At 53.4% G+C, this 26,751-nt stretch overlaps 3 protein-coding genes and 5 non-coding genes across 15 annotated transcripts; all 8 read right to left on the reverse strand.

The window, feature by feature from the left end:
• Positions 1 to 9,692: 9,692 nt before the first annotated feature.
• On the reverse strand, positions 9,693 to 11,941 carry Rps11 (ribosomal protein S11). The gene is made up of 5 exons (XM_028861900.2): positions 11,834 to 11,941; positions 10,970 to 11,101; positions 10,556 to 10,631; positions 10,213 to 10,342; positions 9,693 to 9,867 (listed from the first exon to the last, which is right to left on the reverse strand). The coding sequence occupies exons 1-5, from the start codon at positions 11,846 to 11,848 to the stop codon at positions 9,744 to 9,746; spliced, it is 477 nt and encodes a 158-aa protein (XP_028717733.1). The 5' UTR covers positions 11,849 to 11,941; the 3' UTR covers positions 9,693 to 9,743.
• Positions 10,425 to 10,508, reverse strand: LOC114687189. The gene has a single exon (XR_003733660.1). It is a non-coding gene; the product is annotated as a small nucleolar RNA SNORD35 (small nucleolar RNA).
• Positions 11,942 to 14,022: 2,081 nt separating the features above from the next.
• On the reverse strand, positions 14,023 to 16,987 carry Rpl13a (ribosomal protein L13a). Of its 2 annotated transcripts, XM_037200716.1 has the most exons (9): positions 16,907 to 16,936; positions 16,319 to 16,390; positions 15,643 to 15,715; positions 15,333 to 15,398; positions 15,114 to 15,215; positions 14,829 to 14,914; positions 14,592 to 14,651; positions 14,227 to 14,349; positions 14,023 to 14,133 (listed from the first exon to the last, which is right to left on the reverse strand). In XM_037200716.1, exons 1-9 carry the CDS (start codon positions 16,919 to 16,921, stop codon positions 14,047 to 14,049), a joined length of 684 nt encoding a protein of 227 aa, XP_037056611.1. In that variant the 5' UTR covers positions 16,922 to 16,936; the 3' UTR covers positions 14,023 to 14,046. The 2 variants fall into 2 exon arrangements, with proteins under 2 accessions (XP_037056611.1, XP_028717711.1); XM_028861878.2 differs by lacking the exon at positions 16,319 to 16,390 and having other exon boundaries at positions 16,907 to 16,987.
• LOC114687188 lies at positions 14,456 to 14,545 on the reverse strand. Its single transcript, XR_003733659.1, has one exon. It is a non-coding gene; the product is annotated as a small nucleolar RNA SNORD35 (small nucleolar RNA).
• Positions 14,717 to 14,786, reverse strand: LOC114687187. The gene has a single exon (XR_003733658.1). It is a non-coding gene; the product is annotated as a small nucleolar RNA SNORD34 (small nucleolar RNA).
• Positions 14,989 to 15,073, reverse strand: LOC114687185. The gene has a single exon (XR_003733656.1). It is a non-coding gene; the product is annotated as a small nucleolar RNA Z195/SNORD33/SNORD32 family (small nucleolar RNA).
• LOC114687186 lies at positions 15,527 to 15,609 on the reverse strand. The gene has a single exon (XR_003733657.1). It is a non-coding gene; the product is annotated as a small nucleolar RNA Z195/SNORD33/SNORD32 family (small nucleolar RNA).
• A 479-nt stretch (positions 16,988 to 17,466) lies between the features above and the next one.
• Positions 17,467 to 26,338, reverse strand: Flt3lg (fms related receptor tyrosine kinase 3 ligand). 7 transcript variants are annotated; one of them, XM_028861893.2, is made up of 9 exons: positions 26,232 to 26,300; positions 25,910 to 25,976; positions 25,538 to 25,651; positions 24,882 to 24,935; positions 24,243 to 24,386; positions 23,744 to 23,888; positions 20,465 to 20,646; positions 20,314 to 20,382; positions 18,097 to 18,184 (listed from the first exon to the last, which is right to left on the reverse strand). In XM_028861893.2, exons 2-8 carry the CDS (start codon positions 25,940 to 25,942, stop codon positions 20,359 to 20,361), a joined length of 696 nt encoding a protein of 231 aa, XP_028717726.2. In that variant the 5' UTR covers positions 25,943 to 25,976; positions 26,232 to 26,300; the 3' UTR covers positions 18,097 to 18,184; positions 20,314 to 20,358. The 7 variants fall into 7 exon arrangements, with proteins under 7 accessions (XP_028717724.1, XP_037056576.1, XP_028717725.1 ...); XM_028861895.2 differs by lacking the exon at positions 18,097 to 18,184 and adding an exon at positions 18,565 to 18,583 and having other exon boundaries at positions 26,232 to 26,301; XM_028861894.2 differs by lacking the exon at positions 18,097 to 18,184 and adding an exon at positions 18,851 to 19,445 and having other exon boundaries at positions 26,232 to 26,301.
• Between the last annotated feature and the right edge of the window lie 413 nt (positions 26,339 to 26,751).

Genomic DNA, 26,751 nt, shown 5'->3' on the forward strand with positions numbered 1-26,751 from the left:
GAAAACCACAAACAGCCAGGCAGCAGTGGCACACGCCTTTAGTCCCAGCACTCGGGAGGCAGAGCCAGGAGGATCTGTGTGAGTTCGAGGCCAGCCTGGTCTACAGAGCGAGCTCCAGGACAGGCACCAAAACTACACAGGGAAACCCTGTCTCAAAAAAAAAAAAAAAAAAGCGAAAAACAGCTTTGTGTAACAATCAATAAATATGTCTTTGTACAGCTGTTCAGAGTTCAGTTCATCAGAGGCTGGACCTTCCTGCTGCCACACAGGCCTAAAAATTTCATCTTGGAGTGGCCTCTTTCTTCAACCAACCCACACAATACAGAACACCCCGACATTTGATACCTAATGACATAGAACTTGAGGAAAGATAGGTCCGGACACTCCCAGACTGGAAGTAAAGTACGCCCCCAAAAAGTACAGTAGTAGATGAGACTCCAGGATAGGACAGGAACATGGGGATTTAAATTCCTCATCTCAGGAGTGACAAGGAAAATGGCTCCTGATTCAAAGAATAAGAAAAGAAAAAGGGGGCCCGGAGAGATGGCTCAGAGGTTAAGAGCACTGACTGCTCTTCCAGAGGTCCTGAGTTCAATTCCCAGCAACCACAAATGGCTCACAACCCTCTGTTATGGGATCTGGTGCCCTCTTCTGGCATGAAGGCATACATACAGACAGAATACTACATTAAAAAAAAAAAACCAATAAATCTTAAAAAAAAAAAAGAAAGAAAGAAAAGGAATCTTCCTAGTAAAGAAAGGGAAGGAAGAGAAATAAAAAATTCCCAGTGGAAAAAGGGCAAATGTTTAGTTAAAATTTTAAGAAGCCGTGGTGGCAAATAGGATGCTTTTGCCCTATGTAAGACAGATTTTTTTTTTTTTTTCGATTTTGTTTTTTTGAGACAGGGTTTCTCTGTGTGGCTTTGGAGCCTATCCTGGAACTCACTCTGTAGCCCAGGCTGGCCTCGAACTCACAGAGATCTGCCTGGCTCTGCCTCCCAAGTGCTGGGATTAAAGGCGTGCGCCACCACCGCCCGGCTCAAATTCATATTCTTATGATTTCAAAAACAGCTCATAAAGTGGTGCTAAAAACGAGATATATTCCTGGAAAAGGTATTAGAAAAATTATCAAGGAAAGTTACAGGCTATTCAGGTTGTCAAAAAGCAAGACAAGACAGGAATCGGCTATTCAGATTTGAAGTAAGGGCCGCTGCCAGAGCCCAACTGCTCTGCCTTTAAAATGGCTGACTAATAAGCCGGTGTGGGTGAGCAGTGGCCCTTCACTAAAGAAAGATGGCAGGTGCTTGAGGTGTTTAGAGATGCTAAACAAACTGAGAAAACTGCAAGTCCTTGAAATTCTCCTATGTTGGGGGGGAGGGGGGTCCTGCAGATTTCTGCTGCTGCGTGTTAGCCCCTAGCTTTAATTTGCCTTTTGTCTACGGTACCTTCCATTTGAAATATGTAAATCTTTGTTTTTTAAAGATTTATTTATTATGTATACAGTGTTCTGCCTGCATGCATGCATGTATGCCTGCATGCCAGAAGAGGGCACCAGATCTGACAGAAGATTGATCTCCACAGTATATAAAGAACTCAAGAAACTAGACATCAAAATACCGAACAATCCAATTAAAAAATGGGCTAGAGAGCTAAACAGAGAATTCACAAAAGAAGAATCTCAGATGACTGAAAGACATTTAAGGAAATGCTCAACATCATTAGTCATCAGAGAAATGCAAATCAAAATGACTCTGAGATACCACCTTACACCTGTTAGAATGGCTACGATCAAAAACACCAATGACAGCCAATGTTGGAGAGGATGTGGAGCAAAGGGAACACTCCTCCACTGTTGGTGGGAATGTAAGCTTGTACAACCACTGTGGAAATCAGTGTGGCGGTTTCTCAGAAAATCGATCTACCTCAAGACCCAGCCATCCCACTCTTGGGCATATACCCAAGGAAAGCTGATTCATACCACAAAACACAGAACACCTGACAGGTGAGGAGATTCCTCATTTTAGTCTCAGAATAAGTTGGCTTTGCCTTCAAAATAGGTTGACTCTGAGGAAAGCTGTGGCTGGCGGGAGTGATCTGAGAACTCAGCAAGCCAGGCTTCAGTCTGTCTCAGGGCTTCCCGACGCCACCATAGAGCACTGCACTCTGTGTGAATGCATGTGTATGACTGTGTATGCGCTTAGCTAGGTGATTTGCTAGTTAATCTGCAAGTACTGGGCACTGAACCTCAGGCCTCAGAAAGTTTAGATATGCTATACCTCTGAGTGACAGCCTCAGCCCTACTAGTGACTCTTTTTTCCTTAATGTTTTGTCTTTATTTTTATTTTGTGTGCATGTGTCTGTGTGCTTTGCGCATGCCTGGTGCTGATGGAGGCCAGAAGAGGGTGTAGGGTCCCCTGGAACTGTGGTTAAAGATGATTGTGAACCTCCATGTGGATGCTGGGAACTGAACCCAGGTCCTCTGTATGAGCAGCCAGTGCTCTTAACTGCCGAGCCATCTCTCCAGTCCCATTTCCACTCTTTTTCCAAAAGTTTACTGTGTGTATGGTATGGTGTGGTGTGGTGTGGTGTAGTGTGTGTGTGTGTGTGTGTGTGTGTGTGTGTGTGAGAGAGAGAGAGAGAGAGAGAGAGAGAGAGAGAGAGAGAGAGAGAGAGAGAGAGAGCGCACTACATGGGGAGTGTATGGTATGCATGTGGCCGTCCGAGGCTAGCTCTCTGGAATTGTTTCCCTCTTTCCGCCGAGGAGTTCTTGGGGATCAGAGGAAGGTCAAAAGGCTAGCATGGTAAGCACTTTTAGCTGCTGAGCCAGCTCACCAGCCCTAATGCTGCTCTTTAATAAGTCCACTCCCATCATCGGAAACTTGACCCTGTGACCCATGCAGCAGATAGCCAGTCCCAAGAACAGACGCTGTCCAACTTATTCCTCAGCAAAGTGAGGTGTCCATGTGGGCAGGACATGAGCCCCACAGGTGTCCTCCCTGACGAGACGTTAAGTAACCAAGCACAGTGACACAGAAATACTGCTGGAGAAGCGGCCTCTGGCATCTCAGCGCTCCAGGCAGCTCGCCCATGGCGGCCTCTGTCTCGCTGAATTCACTCAGCGCCTGCCTGTCAGCGCCATCCTAGGGGCAGGAGAAATGTTTCCTAAGTTTTACCGAACGAAAGGACACAAAGGTACCACAAAGAGAAGGCAGGATGCTTAGTGGGTAGAGGTGCCTGCTGCCAACCAGTCCTGACGTCCCAGGTTCAATCCCCAGGAGCCCGTGTGGTGGGACCGACTCCCGCAGTCGTCCTGTGACTTCCACATATGCGCTATGACACACACACACATGAATACATATGGTAAGGACTTGGGGGGCTGGAGACGTGGCTCCGAAGTTAAGAGCACTTGTTCTTGCAAAGGACTGGGGTTCAGTTCCCAGCACCCACATGGTGGCTCACAATCTTCTGTAACTTCAGTTCTAGAGGATCTGATGCCTCTTTCTGACCTCTGGGCACACTGGTGGTGCACAGACATCCACGCAGGCAAAACACACACACACACACACACACACACACACACACACACTCGTGAAAAAAGTATTTTTTAAAAAGAAAAGATCCAACCGGGTGGTGGTGGCACAGGCCTTTAATCCCAGCACTCGGGAGGCAGAGGTAGGAGGATCTCTGTGAGTTTGAGGCTAACCTGGTCTACAAAGTGAGTTCCAGGAAGGCTCCAAAGCTACACAGAGGGACCCTGTCTCAAAAAAAAAAAAAAAAAAAAAAGAAAGAAAGAAAGAAAGAAAGAAAGAAAGAAAGAAAGAAAGAAAGAAAGAAAGAAAGAAAAGATCCAGGCGGTGGTGGTGCACACTTTTTATCCCAGCACTCCTGCTGGAGGTAGAGGAGGGTGGATCTCTGTGAGTTCAAGGCCACCCTGGTCTACATACAAAGTGAGTTCCAGGACAGCTAGGGCTGTTACACAGAGAAACCTTCTCTTGAAACAAAAAAACAAAAAAAGGAGAAATAAAGAAGAAAAAGAGAAAAAAGAAAAAGAAAGAAAGGAAAGCCATGATAATTAACCAAATTTATGTTGGCGGCTGCTTACAAAGGGACGGACAACCTTCCTTCTGTGTACAGATGTTTCAAAGACTATAAAATTGCAATGCACTATGTTTAGGGCCAAGCATACAACACATGACCCTGGATGTACCACACTCCTTTCCCAGCGGTGACCCTGCAGTTTTCTGGGAATTTCACAAACTAGACGATGAACTTTGTGTTCTGTACTGAAGCATCTTGAGCCTCTTGTGCTGCCCTGAGAGCGTCCTTATCAGCTCTGACCCTACTCTCAGCCTCTCAGGAGACACCCTAGGACTTCACTTACCAAAACAAGTGGGGGACCCCTTAGAAAGTGTTTGCGCAGGGCTGCAGAGTTAGTTCACTGGGTAAAGGTGCTTGCTGTGCGGGCCCCGGCACCCGGGTCAGTCCCTGGAAACCACGTGGTAGAAGGAGGGAACTGACCCCAGACACACTGAATAAATCTAACAAAAATGTCTAAAGAGGCCGAGCGGTGGTGGCGCACGCCTTTAATCCCAGCACTCGGGAGGCAGAGGCAGGCGGATCTCTGTGAGTTCAAGGCCAACCTGGGCTACCAAGTGAGCTCCAGGAAAGGCACAAAGCTATGCAGAGAAACCCTGTCTCGAAAAACCAAAAAAAAAAAAAAAAAAAAAAAAAAAAAAAAAAAAAAAAAAAATGTCTAAAGCGTTTGGACACAGGGACTTCAGAAGCTTCAATATCATTTACATAGCTGTTGTCAAGACCCCGAAGGGTCTTCTTTCTCTCTTGAGAAGCTTAGAGCTGCACTTGGATGTGTACCATTCTTTCCTACCAGTGCCCATGCTTAAATCACATGATGCATGCATTCAGGAACATACATACATATTTTTCAATCTCTTTTTAAAATTTTTATTTGTGTGTGATATATACCAAACTTTCAGGTTTGTTTTTTTTTTTTCTTTTCGTTTTTATTTGTTTGTTTGGTTTGGTTTTAGTTTTTTGAGACAAGGTTTATCTGTGTAACCGTCTTGGCTGTCTTGGAACTCACTCTGTAGCCCCAGGCTGGCCTCTAACTCTGCCTCCTGAGTGCTGGGAATAAAGGCGTGCGCCACTACCGCCTGGCACACTTTCAGTTTTGATTTTTTTTTTTTTGTTTGTTTGTTTTTCGAGACAGGGTTTCTCTGTGTCATTTTGGTGCCCATCCTAGATCTCACTCTGTAGACCAGGCTGGCCTCGAACTCACAGAGATCCGCCTGGCTCTGCCTCCCGAGTGCTGGGATTAAAGGCGTGCGCCACCACCGCCCGGCCACTTTCAGTTTTGAATGAATAAATTCTTTAGTCCAGCAGAAGTAAGAGGGTGAAGGTCTGGTGAGATGGGGCAGGGGGTAAAGGTGCCCACTGTCAGCCTGGCTACCCAGGCTTGAGTCCCAGAATCTGAGTGGAGGGAAGAGAGAATCAACTGACTCCTGAAAGTCATCCTCCCAACTCTGTGAGGCGCAGAGGAAGCCCTGGCTCATGACAGCAGTGCCCTATCGAGAACTTTAGTCTCGCAAAGACCCCCAAGCCTGCCACTGGGGCGAGGCTGGTGGCGGCGCTGTGAGCATGGCAAAGCCTTTCTCGGGCCATGTGTGGCTGTCGATGGTGTGTCCATGAAAAGTTTATTGTAGCTTTCTCCCGGGTGTTTACGGCCCTCACGGAGCCACTGGAGATGAGCTGTGTGCTATGGCCCAGCTTTTCTGCTCATCTGTGAAACAACAGTGCTCTCCCCAGAGCCGCAGCCTCTCCAGCAGAGAGAGAGCCCAGGCGTCCCAAGCCCAGGCTGTCTGTGTGTCCATGTGTTTTTCTTCATTCCCTGGATGCCCCAGTCATGTCTGTCTCTGGGATCATGCTGGATAGGATAGACCTCCACATGCGCTGTGGCACAGACATAACTAACTAAATAATTGCAATTTAAAGGCCATTTTTAATTTGTTTGTTTTTCAAGACAGAGTCTCTTTGTGTAGCCCTGGCTGCCCTAGAATTTGCTCTGCAGACCAGGCTGGCCTCGAACTCACAGAGATCCGCCTGCCTCTGCCTCTGAGTGCTGGGATTAAAGGCGTGCGCCACCACTGCCAGGTTAAGAAAAAAATGTTTTAATGGCTCTGGTTTTGAGCTTGGGGATGTAGCTTGGTTGGTAGAATTCTTGCCGAGCAAATGCACAGCCCTGAGTTCGCCTCCAAGTTCTACACAACTGGGGCAAGGTGGAGAACTGGCATCTCAAGACTCAAGGGGTGGAGGCAACAGGACCACAAGTTCAAGGCCATCCTCAGTTACAGGCTCCGTGAGACTAACAACAATAATAATAATAAGAGGCAGGGGGCTGGAGAGATGGCTCAGAGGTTAAGAGCACCAGCTGCTCTTCCAGAGGTCCTGAGTTCAATTCCCAGCAACCACATGGTGGCTCACAACCATCTGTAATGAGATCTGGTGCCCTCTTCTGGCCTGCAGGCATACATGCTGTATACATAATAAATAAATGAATCTTTAAAAATAATAGTAATAATAATAAGAGGCAGAAGTATTGCAACAAGTTTAAGTGATGCCCTGTCTCAAAACAAAACAGAACAACAACAACAACAAAAACAGAGGCAGCAGTGGTGGTGCACGCCTTTAATCCCAGCACTTGGGAGGCAGAGCCTGACGGATCTCTGAGTTCGAGGCCAGCCTGGGCTACAGAGTGAGATCCAGGACAGGCTCCAAAACTACACAGAGAAACCCTGTCTCAGAAAGAGAGAGAGAGAGAGAGAGAGAGAGAGAGAGAGAGAGAGAGAGAGAGAGAGAGAGAACCCAAAAAGGAGTAGCAGCAACACCTGCTGGCCATTCTGCCTCCCTTAGAATGTTCCAGTGATCTTCCATACTAGGGCCAGACCAGGCCACAGCATTAGTCAAGGCAGGACTGCCTTGTCTGCAGCTGGTGGGCTTGAAGCCCGCCACCACCAATCCAGGACCCTGAGCCATATGGTGGTGGCGGCGCACACCTTTAATTCCAGCACTCAGGAGGCAGAGGCAGGTGGATCTCTGTGAGTTGGAGACCAGCTTGGTCTAGAGAGAGAGTTCCAGAACAGCCAGGGCTACACAGAGAAACCCTGTCTCGAAAAACCCAGCAATAACCAGAACCCTGCTGAGAAGCCCTGCCTGGAGCCCATTTCCCCACGGTCTCCTCCACCAGGCCATGCCGTGTCAGAATCTTCCAGGAGCCTACAAAAAGGACTCCACAGAGCTTGCTCTCAAGGCCCAGTGTCCCATTCTGTAGAAAACCTCTGCAGCTACCTTACAGGGTCCCACCTGCACAGCTGCTGGAATGGGCACCTTGACAGAGGAGGAAACTTATCCAAGGCCACCCAGCTGCTGAGTGCTGCGGTTCAGTCTCAGGACATCTGGATCTGGGGGTCCCCTTCTCATAAGGGGTGCAGATAGTCGTCTTACAGTCTTTACAACCGACAGGCAGGAAGTAGGTTCAGCTCTCTGTATAGGAGGAGAATCAAGGAGGAAGTGTGGGCTGGTGAGCTGGGTCAGCGGGTACAGGTACTCGCTGCCACGCATGAAGGCCTGTGTTTGCCTCAGGGGACCCCACGATGAAGAGAACTGGCTACTCTGACCTCCACCTAGGGGTCTGTGGCAGGCATACACTCACTCACATAAATAATATTTTCATTTTTAGAATGGGTTCTCACTATGTAGACAGGCTGGCTGTCTCGATTGCTGGGATTCAAGATGTGCACCAACATGCCATGCTCTGTTTCTTATTTTTGAGACAGGGTCTCCTGTGGCCTTAAACTTTGATTCTCCTCAAGTCTCGATTTCCCAAATGCTGTAAATTACAGGTGCTTGCTGCTGGTCTATGAGGTGCTGGCGTGGATCCCAGGGCCTTTCCATTCTAGACAAGCACTCTACCATGGAGCTACAATCCCAGCCCCTCACTGCTGGATTCTAGGCTGGGCTGAATTACCCGGGTTGGTCTCTGACTGCTGACAATCCTCCCACCTCAGCTCAGCCTCCTTGGCAACTGAATTACCACCAATGTCTACAAGTGATTGGAGCCAGATATTTCCCAGATGGAAACAGGTGCCCAAGATTAAAGATTAAAATAGACTGGAATGGATGATGGTGGCCCATGCCTTTAATCCCAGCACTCAGGAGGCAGAGGCAGGGGGATCTTTGAGGCCAGTCTGGTCTACAGAGTGAGTTCCAGACAGCCAGGGCTCCACAGAGAAACCCTGTCTTGGAAAAAAACAAACAAGAAAAAAACAAAAGGCCAAAATGGGCTGGAATCTCAGCTCCCAGGAGACAAGAAGGGAGAGGCTGTCGCCAGTCAGCTTCAGGCCAGCTAGGAACACACAGCAAAACCCTGTCAAATCATCAAAACCACGAGGCCAGGGAGCACACGTCTACCTGGAGCGGAGGTGCCAGGCCTGGCTGGCACTGGGGATTTGAGCAAGCCAGAGCCCAGTGGGAAAGGCCGGAGGAAGCTGAGTGGTCATGGACTTGTGGTCTCCAGTTGTGCAAGGGGAGCCCAACCATAAGCTCCATTCTTCAGGTGACAACTGTCTAAGGGTCGTCAGGGGTCTCTCCCCCTCGTCTCATGGCCTGTCATGGGCACCAAGAAGTCCCAACCACCGCTGGGAGGAAATGGGGGAGCTGGGCTGTTGTAAACACAAGGCCCCACCCCAACGGAAGCACCTGTGGTTGGAGGGGCCACACCTCTCAACAAGCGGCTTCAGATTCCTCAGGGTCCCTGTCCCCTGCAGCCCCTCCTCCGGGGTGGCTGGCAGGCTCCCAGCTTGGGCGGTGGCCCCTGACCTGCCCCTGCCCCTTCCTGCTCGCTTTGATGCAGGCCCACTTCCGTTGACAGGAACCCCCCCTCGGCGGGCGGGCGCCCTGGTTAAAGGCAGGAGGCTGAGGCGGGGCAGTGGTGCGGCATCTCTCGCAGGCAGAGGACTCTTCCCAAGGCCCTGTCTCCCAACCCCTGGACCAGTGCTGTACTTCAGACCCTGGTACAGGCCTGGGGGGCAGGGACTTGGGGACCCCGCAGCGGCTCCGGCTTCTTCCAGGTCTGTCCCCTTCCCACAAACCCGGGATGACCGAGTCTTTTTCCTGAGTGGGCATCCCCACCAGTCCCACATCTGTAACTGCCATCCTGGGGCCCTCTTCCCACCTCTCAACTCCACCCCGGCCTCCCGGCCTGGGTACAGGCCTCTCATCGCAGCAGGCAGTGAGTGGTACATGCTTTTCCAAGGGGCTATCTAAGCAGATGGCGGTTCTCAAGGGGGGAACCGCACCCCTCCACTCTCCAGGTGAGTGTGGGAAGTCTCCCTTTGGTACAGGGAGACCAGAGGCCCAGAGGGAAAGCCCAGGCTGCTCCCTGGGGGCGCTCTAAGGCTTAGACCTAAACTGAGGCCAGGGGCTCCACCCTCACTTACTTCCTCCCAAGGGACTGGTAGGTGGGAGGATGGACGCTGGCTGCACCAGGTAACTGACCACGTCCACCTGGATGCCAAGATTTATCAAGGGAAGGCAGCAGGTCACCCCAGCTCAGAGAACCCTTGTGTGACAGCCCTGGCAATCCCCACTCTGGCCCAGATGCAGACTCCAAGCCTGTTGTGTGAGCTAGAAAACCACTTTATTTGTTCCGGGGAATTGTCCAGAGTCCCCTCAGAACTTCTGGAACTGCTTCTTGGTGCCAGCAGCCTTGGTGACCTTGAGCACATTGAAGCGGACTGTCTTGCTCAGGGGCCTGCACTCTCCCACAGTGACGATGTCGCCGATCTGTACGTCCCTGTGGGATCAGAGGGGAAGGGGTGCTCAGGAGGGCCTGCCCAGCAATCCTTTGTCCCCACTGACAGGCTGAGTTAGGGTGCTTACCTGGCTCCAGCCACCACAGTGGCCACTCCAGGGTCCTTTCATTCTCCCAGACATTTAGCTTCCCTTGCCTGCTCTTCCCCAGCAGTCTACATACACCCAGACTCTGAACCAAGACACCCCGCTTTCCCCAAAGTCACCCTTTCCAAAGTAAGGGCTCTCCCACCAGCGGCCCTTCCTGACACAGGTGCCCTCTCCAGCCCAGCCAGTGACTCCCTGTCTTGTGTCAGGTTGACCTAGACTATCAAAGAACTGGGTTCACCTGAAACAGGGGGACAGGTGCACAGACATGTTCTTGTGGCGCTTCTCAAAGCGATTGTACTTCCGGATGTAATGGAGGTAGTCCCTTCGGATGACGATGGTCCTCTGCATCTTCATCTTGGTCACGACACCTGAGGGAAGTGGACAGGAAGGAGTCAGCAGCCGGGAGTGACTCGGACCGCGGAGAAGCGGTTGTGAGGCTCCAGGAGGTCCCCTCTGGCATCAGCTGTGCCAATCGCTCTCAGCAGTGCCCCCCGGGCTGTCTGAAGACCATCGTGAAAGCAGACATCATGTGCCAGCGGTCCCGGACGCAGCATCCCAGGACCACACAACTTCCCACTCACCAGACAGGATCCGACCCCGGATGGAGACGTTACCGGTGAAGGGGCATTTCTTGTCTATGTAGGTGCCCTCGATGGCCTGAAAGGATGAGAAGGCGCGGCTCAGACTACTGGTTCCTAAATAGAACCAAAAATTTAGCCTCGGCTGGGCGGCAATGACCACACCTTTAATCCCAGCACTCGGGAGGCAGAGGCAGGCGGATCTCTGTGAGTTCGAGGCCAGCCTGGTCTACAGAGCAGGATCCAGGAGGGGCACCAAAGCTACACAGAGAAACCCTGTCTTGACAAAACCAAAGAATGTAGCCTCACATCCAGACTACATACAATTTCCAGGGGCCCGAGGGTCAGCCACTGAGAAAAGGCGTGCTCCCACACATGCAGAAACACACAAGTCTCAGCTGCTGGAGGGTCCCGTACCTCCTTGGGCGTCTTGAAGCCTAGACCGATGTTTTTGTAGTACCGAGGGAGTTTTTCCTTGCCGGTTTCTCCAAGCAGAACACGCTTCTTGTTTTGAAAGATTGTGGGCTGCTTTTGGTAAGCACGTTCCGTCTGTGGGATCAATAGTTTGGTGAAGTTACAGGTTAAACTTCGGCAGACCACGCATGTAGCTTCTTCCCACCCTTCTGCAGCTCTCGCCCCTTCCCGCCAGCCCCGGAGGGCCGCTGCCCCACAACGACCCTGTAAACACAACCACTCACAATCTTTTAGCTTACACACTAGGTTCTAACGTCTCACGGCCTGCAGGACTCCTGCCTTGGACCAGAGCCATGGCCTTTAGGCACGCTGGTTTTCCAAAACACGCCAAGCTCGCCCACTCAGGCCTCACGCCGTATGTATACGTAGCTGAGCCTGGTGGCCTGTCACCCAGGTACTCACAAGGCTGAGGCAGGAGGATGACAAGTCCAGGGCCTGCCTGAGTTACTGGTGACCTAAAGGCCACTCTGGGACAAAATGCAGAACCACACCGGCGCCGGGGCGCTCTGCGTCACAGCCTCACCGGCGACCACGAGGCACGGTTCAACCTCCACGTGGGGAACCCCGCTACCCCGCCGCCCCGCTCTCCGCCCCGACTCCGGCCCCACCGACGGCCGCGCCCCAAACCATCAGCCGCTGGGCCCGGGTTCTAACTCCAAAGCGCTCGGGATCCCATCACTGCGTAACACCCCGGGTTCCGGGGCCGCTCTCGGGCGGAGACGCGCAAGCGGCCCGCCTCGGCTTCCCGTACGATCGCGAGGCCGCAAAGGAACAAGATCGGGGCCCGGCTCGGCCCGCAGCCCGCACCTGAATGTCCGCCATCTTCCCGGCAGCCTGAGAAAAAGGGCAGCGGGCGCGCGCCCGGGCTTCCTTATTGACTCCGCGAGGCCGGGAGCGGAAGTGACGCCGCCCCGCCCGCACGGACCCGGGAGGCACTTCCGGAGCAGAGCACGCGATTCTGGCACTGTCCGTACGCCGCCATGATGGAGGACTGCAGGGCAGGAGGCGGAGCTTGTCATCTCGCGAGATCTTAGGTGGCTTCCCAAGGCGCACGCCGAGGGGCGGGTGCGGGTTCTGCAGGCGCTGCACCCACGTGGATTGTCAGCGCTCGGCCTTCCGACCAGAAGCGGCCGTGGCCCGTTTGTGGAAGTTGATTACGACACCGTGGTTGGTGCACGTGAAGTCCGGGCGTTTAGCGTTTCCCGGGAGGACAGCTCGGAGGCGCCGGGGACACCCAGCCGAGCCTGGGGAGTAGGGCCAGGCTGCCGCCCGCTTCCCTACAGAAGCCGTTAGCTTTAGTTCCTTTTGTTAACCCCGAGTGTGCACACACACGCGCGCACACACACACACACACACACACGCACGTGGCTAGTGTAGACACACACACACGTGGCTAGTGTAGACACACGCACACACATAAACACATGCACACACGTGGCTACTGTAGACCCGCGCGCACACACACATGCACACACACGTGGCTACTGTAGACACACACGCGCGCGCGCACACACACACACGTGGCTTGTGTAGGCCAGCACCGCTTCTGCACTCGGATGTTCTTGAAATGATGTCCCTACCTCAACTACCCAGTAGCTGGAACTTCGGTGTTTCAGGCAAGCAGTCGCCAGTTTATTTGCTTGTGTTCGGACAGGTCTGTGTTGTCACAGGCCGTCCTGACCAGGAGGGCCAGCTGCGGTAAATCTCTCCTAAGTTCCTGTCCTGACCCCTCCTCTCTCAGATGGAGGCACCACAATAAACTAAGCCAGGCACCTGGGTTTCCTTTTTGTGGCGATAGCAGCGTTGTCCAGTTGAAGGTGTGGCTCAGGGAACCTTCCGTGTCTATGGACCCACCACCACCACTCTCGAGCCTCAGTTAGTGGCGGTCCTCGCCTGTGATCCCAGCACTTGGGAGGCAGAGGCAGTAGGCCTCCAGGTTTGATGTCAGCCTGGTCTAGAGTGGGTTCCAGCATAGGCAGGCTACAGAGGAACTGTCTCCAAAAACCATTTGTTTAATTCTCACAGGGAAAGATCCTGGTCCTAGCAGGGGGGCTTCAGGATGGACACTCACAACCATGGAGAACTAGACACTTTCATTTGCTTCTGAGACGGGTTTCTCTGTAGTTTTGCTGCCTGTCCTACATCTCTATAGACCACCAATCCACCTGGCTCTGCCTCCCAAGTGCTGGGAATAAAGGCTTGAGCCACCATCGTTCAGCTTCATTTTGGTATCTGGCTTGGTTTGGGAGTAGTGTATATAACATGTATGGGATTCCAGTGAGGGCCCCATGAGCCTTGGATCCTCTGAAGCCCCCTGGAAAATACATCGTTATCCCTGCAACCCTAATCCCTTTATGATAGAGGGACTAGTCACCCCAGCTGACCTCCTTTCCAGGCTCACACGGGCTGACCAAACTCACCATTTTCTGTACCTTTTTTATCCTTGGCTTAACTCATTTTGGGTATTCTGAATTCCTGGAGCCTAAGTTCCAGTGACAATCCCATACTTTGCAGCTGAATTTGAATGAAAAACTACCTGAGGCACGATCTAAGATGATTAGTGCCTGCACCTTTTGAGCAACAAATCACCTGACCCATCGTGCCTTCAATGGAAAGGGCAGACCATGAAGGAAGGCCGGCTCAGTGTCATCTGAGCTTTATTCCTGACGGTGCCCTGCTGCCCCTGCCTACAGAGCAGACACAGGGCAGACTCAATAGTCAAGTAATTTATTAGCACACAGAACCCTGCAGCAGGAAAACAGCTGCTCTGACCAGTCCTGAGGAGCAAAGGCAGTGCCTCCAGGTGCCCCACAGCTTCTCACAGCTGCAGAGTATGGCCCTGGGTCTGAGGGCGGGCAGGGCAGCCCGATACTTCTTCAAACGCTGCAGCCCACGCAATTCCAGAGCTGTATCCAAGGCACCCCCCCACAGGAGCCTGACCAAAGCACCTGTCCCCACTCCCCTGGTCGGCGGGAGAAGAGCAGACCAGGCAGGCATGAAGCAAATAGTCTTTATTGGGCTCACACCAGGAGTCCATTGGTCTTGAGGACCTCTGTGAACTTGCTGATTTTCTTCTCCACGTTCTTTTCCGCCTGTTTCCGCAGCCTCTGTGGGGTAGAGAGACAAGTGAGGGTCAAGTGGCTGCTTCTCTCCCAGGACTGTGCCCTCTCACACCCTGGGTACACAGGTCCTGTCCTCACCAAGAGCTGCTTCTTCTTCCGGTAGTGCATCTTGGCCTTTTCCTTCCGTTTCTCCTCCAGAGTGGCTGTTACTGCCTGGTACTTCCACCCGACCTCATGAGCCAGCCGTCCCAGGTAAGCAAACTGCAGGGGCACAAGGCTGTAAGGACATGGAAGGTGCCCCAGCAGCACAAGGGTGAGCTAGAGGACCCTTGAGAGTCTATGAAAGGACACACCCCACACCGGACCCCTCCTGGCATCAGCTGAGCCTGTGGCATTATCGGCACTGCCCACCAGCGGCATCCGCAGACCATCGTGAGAAAGAAAACCATCATCTGCCAGGCTTGAGGTCCCACCCAGTTCACACTCTGCAACCCGGAGCTTACCTTTCTGGTAGGCTTCAGCCGCACAACCTTGAGGGCGGCAGGGACCACCATCCGTTTTTTCTGTTAGAGAAGGAGAAGGACTGAGACCTGCTGTGAACGGCACCTGGGAAGGAGGCTGCTGGGGCAGGCGTCTCAGCCAGTGGAGTTTTCATGAGGCTCAAACAATGTAGGTAATAGCAGAACATCACAGACGCTGGATGCAGAGGCTGTGTGTGAAGCTAGGCCTGCACAGCTCACCTTGTCATAGGGGGGAGGGATCCCATCCAACACCTTGAGGCGTTCCAGTGCAGCCTGGCCTCGCTTGGTCTTGTGGGGCAGCATGCCTGTGGGAAGAATAGCAGGTCTCCTTTATCAGAGGGGCTAAAAATTCCCTTCTTAGCCCAGAGCAGGGGACCAGCCAGCCTCAGATGGTAGTGCATGTGGAGTCATCTCATGGTTGGGAAACTCGAACATGAGTGGGAGCTATCCTCATCACAGGCTGCCAGTCCCCACCTCCCCACGTCACCCACCGGCCCAGCTCACCTCGCACAGTGCGCCAAAAAATGCGGCTCGGGGCTCGGAAGTGATAGGGGCCTCGAGAGGGGTTGGTGTTCATCCGCTTTCGGAGAAATGCCAGGTACTTTACTGTCAAGAGAAAAGTGGATCAGGCCTCCTCAGGCCCAGAAACCGCACCGAAGGACCCGTTTGTCCCGGGATCCAGTCAGTGCCCCACCTGGAGACCATCCCCAGGCCCAAACTCACACTTGTTTCTGTAGAAATTTCCAGAAATGTTGATGCCCTCACAGCGCACAACCACCACCTTCCGGCCTGGAGAGAACATGGGTTGTGGGGTTAGGAGAGTCACACCTAACACCTAGCAAAGCCACACAGCCCGGACAGACAGCAAACTGCTCTGAATGACTTTGGCCCTAGGAGTCCAGAGCAAGGAGGGCTGGCAAGTCTCAGAGCGGTGCATGGGTTGATCTCACAGTCGTGAGACTCAAACGAAAGATGGTGATTATTGCTCATCATTGACTCCCAGACAAACAGGGAAATCCTGAATGAAACTTACCCAGCAGTACCTGCTTGGCCACAATGGCCGCCAGGCGGCCCAGAAGATGGCCTCGGCCATCCAGCACTAGAACCTGTGGGAGACAAAAAGGTTTAGGAAGCAATCTGGCTCTCCCTACCCCAAGTCACCAAACACTTGAGTGTTTTTTCCCCACAGGATGCCTATCAACCAGATTAAAAAAATGCCCCAAAGGGACACACCAAACCAAGAGAGCCTAAGGGTGGTCCAGCAGAGTAAGTGACAAGACTTCGGGTGCCTGCAGTATTTCGGCATTCCACTTTGAGGCCTCGAAATTTTCTTAACATTCACCATGTCACCTACCAAGCCTCAAATTGCTGGATAACAGGGATGTACTGGCTCACGTGTTAACACCCTGCACCACAACAAAATTCTATACTAAACTGAGACTTAGTATGTTTAAACAACGGCTCTTCTGTCTAGTTTAAAATTCTGGAAAGCAATGAACAAGTCTTCAACTCTCAGACATGGCAGCTGACATGTGCCTGTAAACCAGCCCAAACTACAGGATAGTCACACACAAACGCACCCCACAACTATCCTCCCTGTTCTACTATTCATGGAGATGAGTTTGTTATGTCCCTCGAGAGCCTCCAGGTATTTCCAAGAGCAAAAATGTCCCAGACAGTATTCTTTACTAGACTTCGCCAGCAGCGACCTTCGTTAGAGCCTCTGGAAGTAGGAAAGGTGCAATTCCATTCCTGACCAGCCTCAAAGTCGCGGGGCTCTCCTGCACTCCAGAGAATAGATCATTTTACACGTCTGTCTCACGAGTTCACCCCTTCCCACTGGAGAACTTTGAACACACACTTAAAGGACTACTTGTTATGGTACCAGAGGCGACAGGAAAGCAGCACCCGTAAGTCGCGGGAACAGGAGCCTCCCTTTCAGCTCCCCATGCCTAGAACCACACGAACGCACAAACCCAGCAGCGAGCGACCCCAGGCTTCCCGCACCCCAACTGCCTGGGGTGAGACCTGTGCAAGTCCTCCCAGGTGCTGGGAACCAAGTTCCACTCCCGTCCAGTTCCGACCCCGGGAAGAAGGTCGCATCCCCGTCGCCCCTACCTAAAGACGTCCGCGGCACGCTATGCCCACGCCTCACTCCCTTCCGCCAAAGCGTCTCTACTTTCCTTAACTGCCGTCCGTAAGTGCCAGCGCACACGCAGAGTGGAGCGGACGCCCCACTCGGCTCCCGCCTGGCACCCACCCGACCCCCCGACCGCCCGGCGCGCGCAGAGCCCAACCTGCCCCTCCGCCATCTTCGGCAGCCGCCCGGGAAAGGAGGAGGTCTTGGCGCAGGGTTTCTTATCCCTTGCTGCAGGGGCGGAGGAAGTGACGCGAGCTGCGCCGAACAGAAGGGATTCTGTCTTCTCATTGGTCGAAGCCGTCTGCGTGCGCACACGGGAAGGTGGGCCATCTTCATATTGTCCAATCAAGGTATCGCTTGAGCGGGACCTGGGCGGCCATGCCGGGGCGGGGCGGGAGGTCACGTGGGTCCCGAGGCGGCTTCAGCAGGACAAGGCCGTCCAGCCCCGGCGGCCATGTTTTGGAGGGAGCGCACCTCTCCATTGATCCGCCGCCGTGCCGAGCGCCATTACTCCGTGGTGACGGCTGCAGAGCACGTGGTGGCCATGAGGGGGCGAGCATGAGCCCGGGCCGGCTCGTCCGTGTTTGCGTTCCCTCCCTTCCGCCTCATGGTGTGCAAGGCAGCTGCTGGCCTTTCCGAGTCTCGGAGTTTCTGGATCTTAACAGGTGGAGGCATTGTCCCAGACGGACGGGGCGGGGGGGCGGGGGGGGAAGGGAGGCCTTCCAGGTTCGGGCACGCCCACCTGCCGTGTGTCCAGAGGCCTTTGCATCAGCTGTGCGTGTTAGGTGGGGTACCCGCCTCCCCCAGGAAACAAACACGCCAGACGAGTCACCTGGGCAGTCTCCGTGAGCAACTCTAGAGAACCTCCCCAAACACCCCAGCCTGAGTCCATGCCTCCTGGAAGCTCCGACACTTTGCGGCCGTGGCCTTGGGGAATTTGGGCTGCTCCTGCCTCCCATCAGGGCTCCAGGGAGCATTCATTACTCAGTGCTGATTCTGGGCCAATGGAGGCCTCAGAAAACAAACAGCACCTTTTGTCGCTGGTTTTGGCTTTTGACATAAGACTTCTGCAATCCAGGCTGGCCTTAAAACTTGAGGTCCTGCCTCAGCTTCTGGAGAGCTGGGATTACATCACCAAGCACTGCAAAACCAAGATCCTGAAACCTCAAACAGCCCACCCACTCACTCCCTGTCCCGTCCACAGATAGGTCCGGAAGAGCTGGTAAAAACCATTTATATCCAAGTTCATGGGGGCAAAGACTTTGTACAGAGTGGGGTGAGTACGGCTTTTGCTGGTTTCTGATGTTGACTTCGTCCTCTGGAGAGAGCTGGAGGGGCAGCGAGGTCCAAGAGGGGGGCCAGCCTCCACCCAACTTTCCCCGTGTCCAGGCTGTGCAACGTCTGCCACGTGACTCCCGCTTGGCCTCAGTCTCCTCTGTAAAACTGGATCATCAATGGTCTGTCCCACGACAGCACTCTACCTTTGAGCCAAGCCTGTTACCCCTGAGCTACACCCTCCCCTCCTCATCCGTCCCTCCCCCACTCCACCCGGGTTAGGTTAGCCTGGAATTTCTATGTACCAGAATAACCCAGAATCCTGACCCTTCTGCCTCTTCTCCAGGGTGCAGAGACCTTGCACCACAAAATCTGCTCCCAGTTTTTTCCTTTGTTTGTTTTTGTATTTTGTTTTTCCAAAGGGAGTCTTACAGCCAGGCATGGTGACACACACACCTTTAATCCTATCATTGAGGAGGGAGAGGCAGGTGATCTCTTGAGTTTCAAGCCAGCCTGGTCTACACAGCAAGTTCCAAGTCAGATGGGGCTACATGAGACCCTGTTTCAAAACAAACAAACAAACAAACAAACAAAACAAATCATAGCCCTCAAACTGGCTTAATGGATAAAAGGCCTCTGCCACTCCTGCAAGTGTCCCCTGACTGCTACACAGGCACCATGCCACAGTTATGCCCCCCATGCGTAATTATTTTTCCAGTTTAATAACTTTGGGGAGGGTCGAATTATTTTTTTTAAAAAGGGGAATTGTCATCTAGTATGATAGTGATCCCAGCACTCCAAAGGTAGAGATGGATTACCCATGAGTTCCAGGCCATCTGAGCTACATCGAGACCATCTCAGAAAACAATAAATAGATAGAGTTGGGATTACAGACCTGTGCCACTATGTCTGATAAATGGTGGGTTTCAGAAACAAGCCGAGGAGTGGGAAACCACAACACTTAGAGATTGTCCCGTGTTCCAGTGGCCGTGACAGCAGCAGAGGACCCAGAGCCTTCCTTGTGCGGGGCCTGCCACTGAGCTCCACCCCAGCATCCCTATTTGTCACTGTTGTTTTGAGCCAGGTCTCACTCAGGTGCCCAGGCTGGCCTTGAAGTTTCCATCCCTCTGCCTCAGCCTCCTGCTAAGGTTGCAGGCACGCAGCACCATACCCAGCCGTCGCTCTTGATTTTAAGGAGCTGGGATGACAGAAGCCACCACACAGGGCTACAGTGTTCCTCTCTCTTTCTTTTCTTTTTTGTTTTTCTTAAAGTCAGTATCCTCCAGCTTCAGCATTTCCAGTTCAGAAGTACTGGACTGCCGATGTCCATCACCATGCCTGGACGTTGTGTCCTCTGGGCAGGGGATGTAGCTCAGTAGTACAGTATTTGCCTAGCTTGTTCCTTGTTTTGGTTCCCAACTCTAGCACCGAGAAAACAAAGAAAAAAGAAAAAGAAAAGCCTTGTTGTATATAACATGCCTACAGGCCCAACTATTGGGAAGGCTGGGACAGGAAGATTCATCAAGGTGTTCAAAGTCAGTTTGAGCAACATAGTGAGACCTCATCTGCAAAAAAATAAGTGTCGCCGGTGGTGCTGGTGGTGGTGGTGGTGGTGGTGGTGGTGGTGGTGGTGGTGGTGCACGCCTTTAATCCCAGCACTCGGGAGGCAGAGGCAGGTGGATCTCTGTGAGTTCGAGGCCAGCCTGGTCTACAAAGTGAGTTCCAGGAAAGGCACAAAGCTACACAGAGAAACCCTGTCTCAAAAAACAAAAAAAAAAAAAAAAAAAAAAAAAAAGTGTCACTGAATTGCGTTTTTTTGTTTGTTTATTTGAGACAGGAGACAAGGGTTCACTGTGTATCTCACAATGGCCTTGAACTCACCATGTAGCCCAGGGTGGCCAGACCTTGCAGCAGCTGCCCTGCTCTGGCCTCTCAAGTGCTGGGACTACAGGTATAACCTCCAGGAGAGGCATGAGTGTAAAGCACACAGTGAACTCTAAAATATGGGTACTTGGGGGGAACCTGCCTTGCCTTCTTCCCACACCAGGCTCCTTCCCACAGTCCTCCACGGCTCTCTGCCGCCTTGTAACGGCAGCAGCTTGAGAAGCCCTGAGCTTTGCCACACTGGAAGCTTATCAAAGGCTGCTCTTCCCCCGGACACACACAGCTCCCCTGAACCCCTGCCCCTCCAATGAGACATAGTGAGACCCTCCCCACCCCCGAATCTTGGACTGACTCTCTGCCCCCAAGCCTGGCCATTCCATGCTCCAGTGTAAGTGGAAGACTCACCGAGACAAGCCCCTGGCTGAGCCGACGCCGCCCAAGTGTCATATCCTAGGGATGGGAGGTGAGGGGCACCTGAGGCCCCCACAGGGTCAGCCACCTGCCACCCTCATCCCTTGCCACGTCCTCCCTCCAACTGCCCCGACTCCGGGCTCACCCCAGGGCGGAGTGCCGTCCTCCTTCGTGCCCTTTGCCAGCGAAGGCCCCAGGCAGCGGCCAGGAGCACAAGCGTGAGAGGCAGCAGCAGCAGCAGCAGCAAGAGCTGGCTGGACGGAGGCTCTGGAAGCTCGGTGCCTTCTAGGGCGACAGGACTCCTCGGGGGCAGCAGGGTAGACGAGTCTGGGGAGAGAGCAGAACCACGTCACTGAGGGACTGGCCAGAGCAGACACTGGAAGTCCTGGAGGACCATGGGTAACAGTGCATGAGGGGCCTCCAAACACCCGAAAACCTGGGGGCAGGGAGATAGGCCAGGCAGCACTGGCCTTTAACCAGCATTCTAGAGACAAAAGCAGGTGGATCTCTGTGAATTTGAGGCTAGCCTGGTCTACATAGTGAGCTCCAGGCCAGACAGGGATGTTTATAGTGAAACACTTTCAAAAATAAACCAATTTGGATATAAAAAGTATGAGCCTGGGGCTGGAGAGATGGCTCAGTGGTTAAGAGCACTGGCTGCTCTTCCAGAGAACCCAGATTCAAATCCTGGCACCCACATGGTGGCTCACAAGTGTAGCTCTGATTCCAGGAGCTACCAATCCAATACTCTCTTATGCACGCACGCACGCACGCACGCACACAATCTAAATAAAAAAATAATTTTTTTTTAAAAGTATGAGCCTGGCTGAGTATGATGGCCCATACTTTTTTTTTTTTTTTTTTTTTTTTTGAGACAGGGTTTCTCTGTGTAGCCCTGGCTGTCCTGGAACTCATTCTGTAGACCAGGCTGGCCTCACGTTTAATCCCACCACTCAGGAGACGGAGGCATGAGGATCTCAGCCTTATCTACATAAAAAGTTACAGGCAGCCAGGACTATATAGAGAGACCCTGTCTCAAAATTAAACAAAACAAACAAAAACTAAGAAAAAAATTATTGTTACCCAGAAACCTGTGGCTCAATCAGTTTCCCTTTTTAGTGGACAGGACTGCCCTAGACAACCAGACTGGAAGTCCTGTCTTCTCAAAGACAGGTAAACTGAGGTCATAAAAAGGCATGTCTGATGGTAACATCTATTGCAGTTAATGGCTGCTAGGTAGGAAGAGACATTTTCTTCAGGAGTGTAGCCACTGGTGAGGTGCCCCGTAAACAACTTCTCAGACATGGTTCCTGTAGTCAACCGACCTCAGTGGCTTAAAAAATAGAAGAGGGGGGCTGGAGAGATGGTTCAGAGGTTAAGAGCACTGGCTGCTCTTCCAGAGGTCCTGAGTTCAATTCCCAGCAACTACATGGTGGCTCACAACATCTGTAATGAGACCTGGTGCTCTCTTCTGGCCTGCAGGCATACCTATCATCTATAATGGGGTTCTGAGGCCCTGTTCTGCCTGATGCCCTGTTTAAAAAAAAAAAATAGAAGAGGGACTAGTTAGAAAGAGGAAGGGGATCCGTGAGACAGGGGACACGTGTGAAAATGATGAGACACATCATTATATGTAGTTAATATGTGTAAAAAATATGAAAAAATCTTTTGAAGCCAGATGTGGTGGCTTCACACTTGCAATCAGGACAGGCAGGAGGATTGCTCTGAGTTCAAGGCCAGCCTGGCCTACATAGTATGGAAATGTCATGAGCCACATCATTTGTTTAACTAAGTAAAGATGTGTTATATTTGTTTGTGTTGCAGAATAATTGTGTAACTATGGAAAGATGTGTTGCTGTTTCACCTTGCCTGCCTAAGGCACCTGATTGGTCTAATAAAAAGCTGAACGACCAGCCAGGCGGTGGTGGTGGTGGCACATACCTTTAGTCCCAGCACTTGGGAGGCAGAGGCAGGCAGATCTCTGAGAATTCGAGGCCAGCCTGGGCTACAGAGTTCCAGGACAGTCAGGGCTACACATGAAACCCTGTCTGAAAAAACCAAAAAGAAAAAAACCCTGAATGACCAATAGCTAGGCAGAGGAGGGATAGGTGGGGCTGGCAGACGAGTCAGACAGCTAGCCAGGGTCCAGCCAGCCAGACACGGAGGAAGCAGGAAAGCAGGATGGACAGTATGTAGACGAGGTAAACAAGCCTCGGGGCAGCACACAGAGTAATAGAAATGGGTTAGTTTAAGTTAAAAAAAAAAAAGCTAGCCAGAAACAAGCCTAAGCTAAGGCTGGGAATTCATAATTAATAGTAAGTCTCTGTGTGTCTTTATTTGGGAGCCGACTGGTGGCCTAAAGAGAAAGCCTGCTACAATTATTATATAAAATTAATATGTGATAACACGAAAAAGAAAAAGTTCTGAAGTCAGATGTGGTGGCTTCACACTTGTAATCAGGACAGGCAGGAGGATTGCTCTGAGTTCAAGGCTAGCCTGGCCTAAATAATGAGACCCTATCTCAAAAGAAGAGAAAATGGGCTGGAGAGAGGGCTCAGCAGTGAAGAGCACTGGCTGTCCTTGCCTTGGACCTGGGTTCAGTTCCCAGCACCCACAGAGCAGCTCACAACCATCTGTAACTCCAGTTCCAGGGGATCTGATACCCTCTTCTGGTCTCTTTCAGCACCAGACACAGTCAGTATGTAGGTAAAAACACTCATACACATAAAAATAAATAGATCTTGAAGAAGAAGAAGAAGAAGAAGAAGAAGAAGGAGAAGAAGGAGAAGAAGGAGAAGAAGGAGAAGAAGGAGAAGAAGGAGAAGAAGGAGAAGAAGGAGAAGAAGGAGAAGAAGAAGAAGCCGGGCAGTGAAGAAGCCGGGCGGTGGTGGCGCACGCCTTTGATCTCAGCACTCGGGAGGCAGAGGCAGGTGGATCTCTGTGAGTTCGAGGCAAACGAGATCCAGGACAGGCACCAAAACTACACAGGGAAACCCTGTCTCGAAAAAAGAAAAGAAAAAAGAAAGGAGAAAGAACTTGTCTCAAGTCTCAGCTTGTAGAAGCAGAAGCCTCTAGGATACACAGTAAGCAGGACCAGGCTGGTGGCACCGGGGTGCTGGGCTCCGGTGAGCCGGGTGGTACTGGGGGTGCTGGGCTCCGGTGAGCCGGATGGCACGGGGGTGCTGGGCTCTGGTGAGCTGGGGTGCTGGGCTCCGGTGAGCCGGGTGGTACAGGGGGTACTGGGCTCCGGTGAGCCGGGTGGCACGGGGTGCTGGGCTCCGGTGAGCCGTGTGGCACCGGGGGTGCTGGGCTCCGGTGAGCCGGGTGGCACGGGGTGCTGGGCTCCGGTGAGCCGGGTGGCACGGGGTGCTGGGCTCCGGTGAGCCGGGTGGCACGGGGTGCTGGACTCCAGTGCTGCTGTTACCTGGCTGACATTGCACCTCCAGGCACCGAGAGAAATTCTGGCAGGCCTTCCCCATACAGGGTTTCAGAACCAACAGCTGCGAGCAGGTGTCCTGCAGGAGGTGGGAGATGTTGGTCTGGACGAAGCGAAGACATTCTGGGAGAGGCTGGGAGGAGGGAGGGGTAGGTCATCACCATGTCATACCAGAGTCTCCACCAACCCAGGGCCCTGAATTGAGGTCAGAGCCAGTGGGCCCAGGTCCCAAAGATTTCAGGGTTCTACGTTGTTAGGGGAGAGAACCCCTTCGTAATGGCCTTCTTCACCTACTGAGGCACAGACCCAGTAACAGGATCCCCAGGCGACCTTAGGGCTTGGAGGTTCCAGCTCTACCTCGTGGTATGCTGTCGGCAAAAGAACCCACCCTCACCCCCACCCCCACCAGCCCTAGCAGAGCCCTGTCTACTTCAAGGCCTGGGAGGGACTTGGCTCCTTCACTTTGTTACCAGGTCCCAGTGCTAACCTGGAAGGCACACGACCTGACGAAATGTATCTCCGTGTTGACAGCCTCCAGGAGCCCCTGCATCTCGGTCCCTGCCACAGTCTTCAACTGCTCCATCCAGCGCTGGGCCAGGAAGAGGCTCCACAAAGCCTTGCAGTGTTTCTCCTGCCGACCAAGAGCCCAGTTCACGCCACAGGGCTGGGGTGTCGGGGTGCGTGTCGGGGGGGGGGTGCTACCGTATGACTAACGGGATGGGCAGAGCCAGAGGTTGAGGGAGGGTGGGCGGGTGATGGCTGAGCGGGGGCGGGGCTAGGTGGCCGAAGAGGATGGGCGTGGTCAGATGCCTAAGGTAGGTGGGGCGGGGCCAGGGGCCTGAGACAGGTGGGGCTTCGCTAGAGACGAAGGGGTGAGAACGGTGGGCCTGCCCATCGTGGGACCGGGACAGGGCCAGACACCAGGAGAAGTGGCAGGGGTACAGGTCTGAGACCCCTGACGGGAGGGAGGGGCCCGCTACACCTGAGGGAGAGAGGCGGGGCGGGCCGGACCTAGATCCCCCGGTCCGAGGGGAGGGCAGGCGGTCCACTAGCCTTGTCCCCGAAGGGCGGCACATCTGAGTCTGGTTCCCACCTCCACCCCAGGGCCCTCCCGACTGTGACTCACGTCCTGAAGGTTGATGGCCACCGTGACGGGGTAATCTTTAAGCAGGTAGTCAGTCTGTGGGAGAAACCAAGGTCGGAGGAGTTGGAAACTGACCCCGAGAGAAGGGGACATGGACACCGAGAAAGGAGGACAGGGCCCGTATAGAGAAGAAGGGACAAGAGATAGCAGGAAAGAGACCCACAGAGAGGGAGAGACAGAGAGAGACAGAGAGGAACATGGACCCAGGAACGGAGAGAGACCTGCAGAGAAACAGAGACAGACATAGAACAGGGACTCAGAGAGAGAGAGACAGTGACAGAGACCCAGAGAGAGAGAGACAATGACAGACCAGAGAGTGAGATCCAAAGAGAGACAGTAGAGACCCAGAGAGAGAGACAGTGACAGAGACCCAGAGAGAGAGATCCAAAGAGAGACAGTGACAGAGACCCAGAGAGAGATCCAAAGAGAGACAGTAGAGACCCAGAGAGAGAGACAGTGGCAGAGACCCAGAGAGAGAGATCCAAAGAGAGACAGTAGAGACCCAGAGAGAGAGATCCAAAGAGAGACAGTGAGAGAGACCCAGGAACAAGACCCCACAGAGATAGAGACACAGAGACGGGCAGAGGGGTGGGGTAGGGACCCAGCGCGGTGGCCTGGCCTGGGTCGAGCCGGCTCACCAGCTTCTTGATCCTCAGGTTGAAGTTGGAGGAGATAGGATTGTGGCTGAAGTAGCAGTCAGGCGTCCCCCGCAGGCAAGGGCTCAGCAGCAGCAGCAGCAGCAGCAGGGACGACTACAGGGAGGCGATGCCAGCGTGACTCCATGCCGGGACTGACTCCCTGCATCCATCCCGCTCCCTTCCCTAACTGGGCGGCTGTCACCTTCCCCGCCTCTGCCTGTCCCGCACCTTGGCCGCTGTGACAAGCCTGAGTCCGTATTTCTCCATCTCCTGGTCCTCTTTCTTCTGACCGTCCCGGGTCTCTCTCCATGCCTCCGTCCCTTACCCAGCTCCCTTCTCCGCCCTGCTCCATCATCCCTCAGGTATACGCACATTTGGGCTCCAGGCTGGCACCAGCACTGTCATCTCGGCCGGAGACCCCTCATGCCTGTGGCAGGGTCTGGGGAGGGACAGAAGGGCAGGCCTCGCACCCTGCAGCCCCTGCTCTGCTCGCCCCTGTACCCCTCCGCCCGGTCCTGCCGCCCTTGATGTGGGCACGTTTCCGCCTGCTGCTCCCTCGGGCTTCCTGCACGAGCCCCAGTTACAGTGAAAAGTCATCTTCCCTTCTAAGAAACCGGTCCCCAGAATCCTCCCCAGGCCCCCACCCTGCTCCCTCGGCCCCGGAGTGGGGACCCTGGGACCGCCCCTCGGGGACCTGGAAAGCCATCCACCCCACACACCAGGCTTGCCCCAGCTGGGTGTGGAAAGACCAGGCTGGGTGACAGCCAAAGACCGAAAGTGAAAGGAAACTTTGGGGTAGACTGTGCCAGGGGTGTGTTCGTGCCCGGGCGGGACGCGCCACCTAGTGGTGACAAGTGACGCGGCCACCGGCCTCAGGACAGCGCACCCACAGCGACAGGGTGAGCTAGCTGAGGTTGCAACCAGGCCTTCCAGCTTCGAAATGGATGTAGAATCCATCCGACCAGTGCCCATCACATCAGCTGCCACCGTACTGGCCTTGCCTCCACCATCTCCCACGAAGACTGTCACCGCCGTGGCCTCCCTTCTGAGTTCCCTGCTTCCTAGCCTCCAACTGCTCCCAGGGGACAGAATTTGTGAACCTGTCAGCTGAGTGCCTCCAGTCCTCCAGTCTCTGGGTTCCCGATTCTTTCGAGATTAAAAAAAAAAAAAAAAAAGTCCAGTCTTCAGCGGGGGCGGTGATAGTGCAGACCGGT

Source organism: Peromyscus leucopus, chromosome 1 (genome assembly GCF_004664715.2).
Source record: "Peromyscus leucopus breed LL Stock chromosome 1, UCI_PerLeu_2.1, whole genome shotgun sequence".
Classification (NCBI taxonomy): domain Eukaryota; kingdom Metazoa; phylum Chordata; class Mammalia; order Rodentia; family Cricetidae; genus Peromyscus; species Peromyscus leucopus.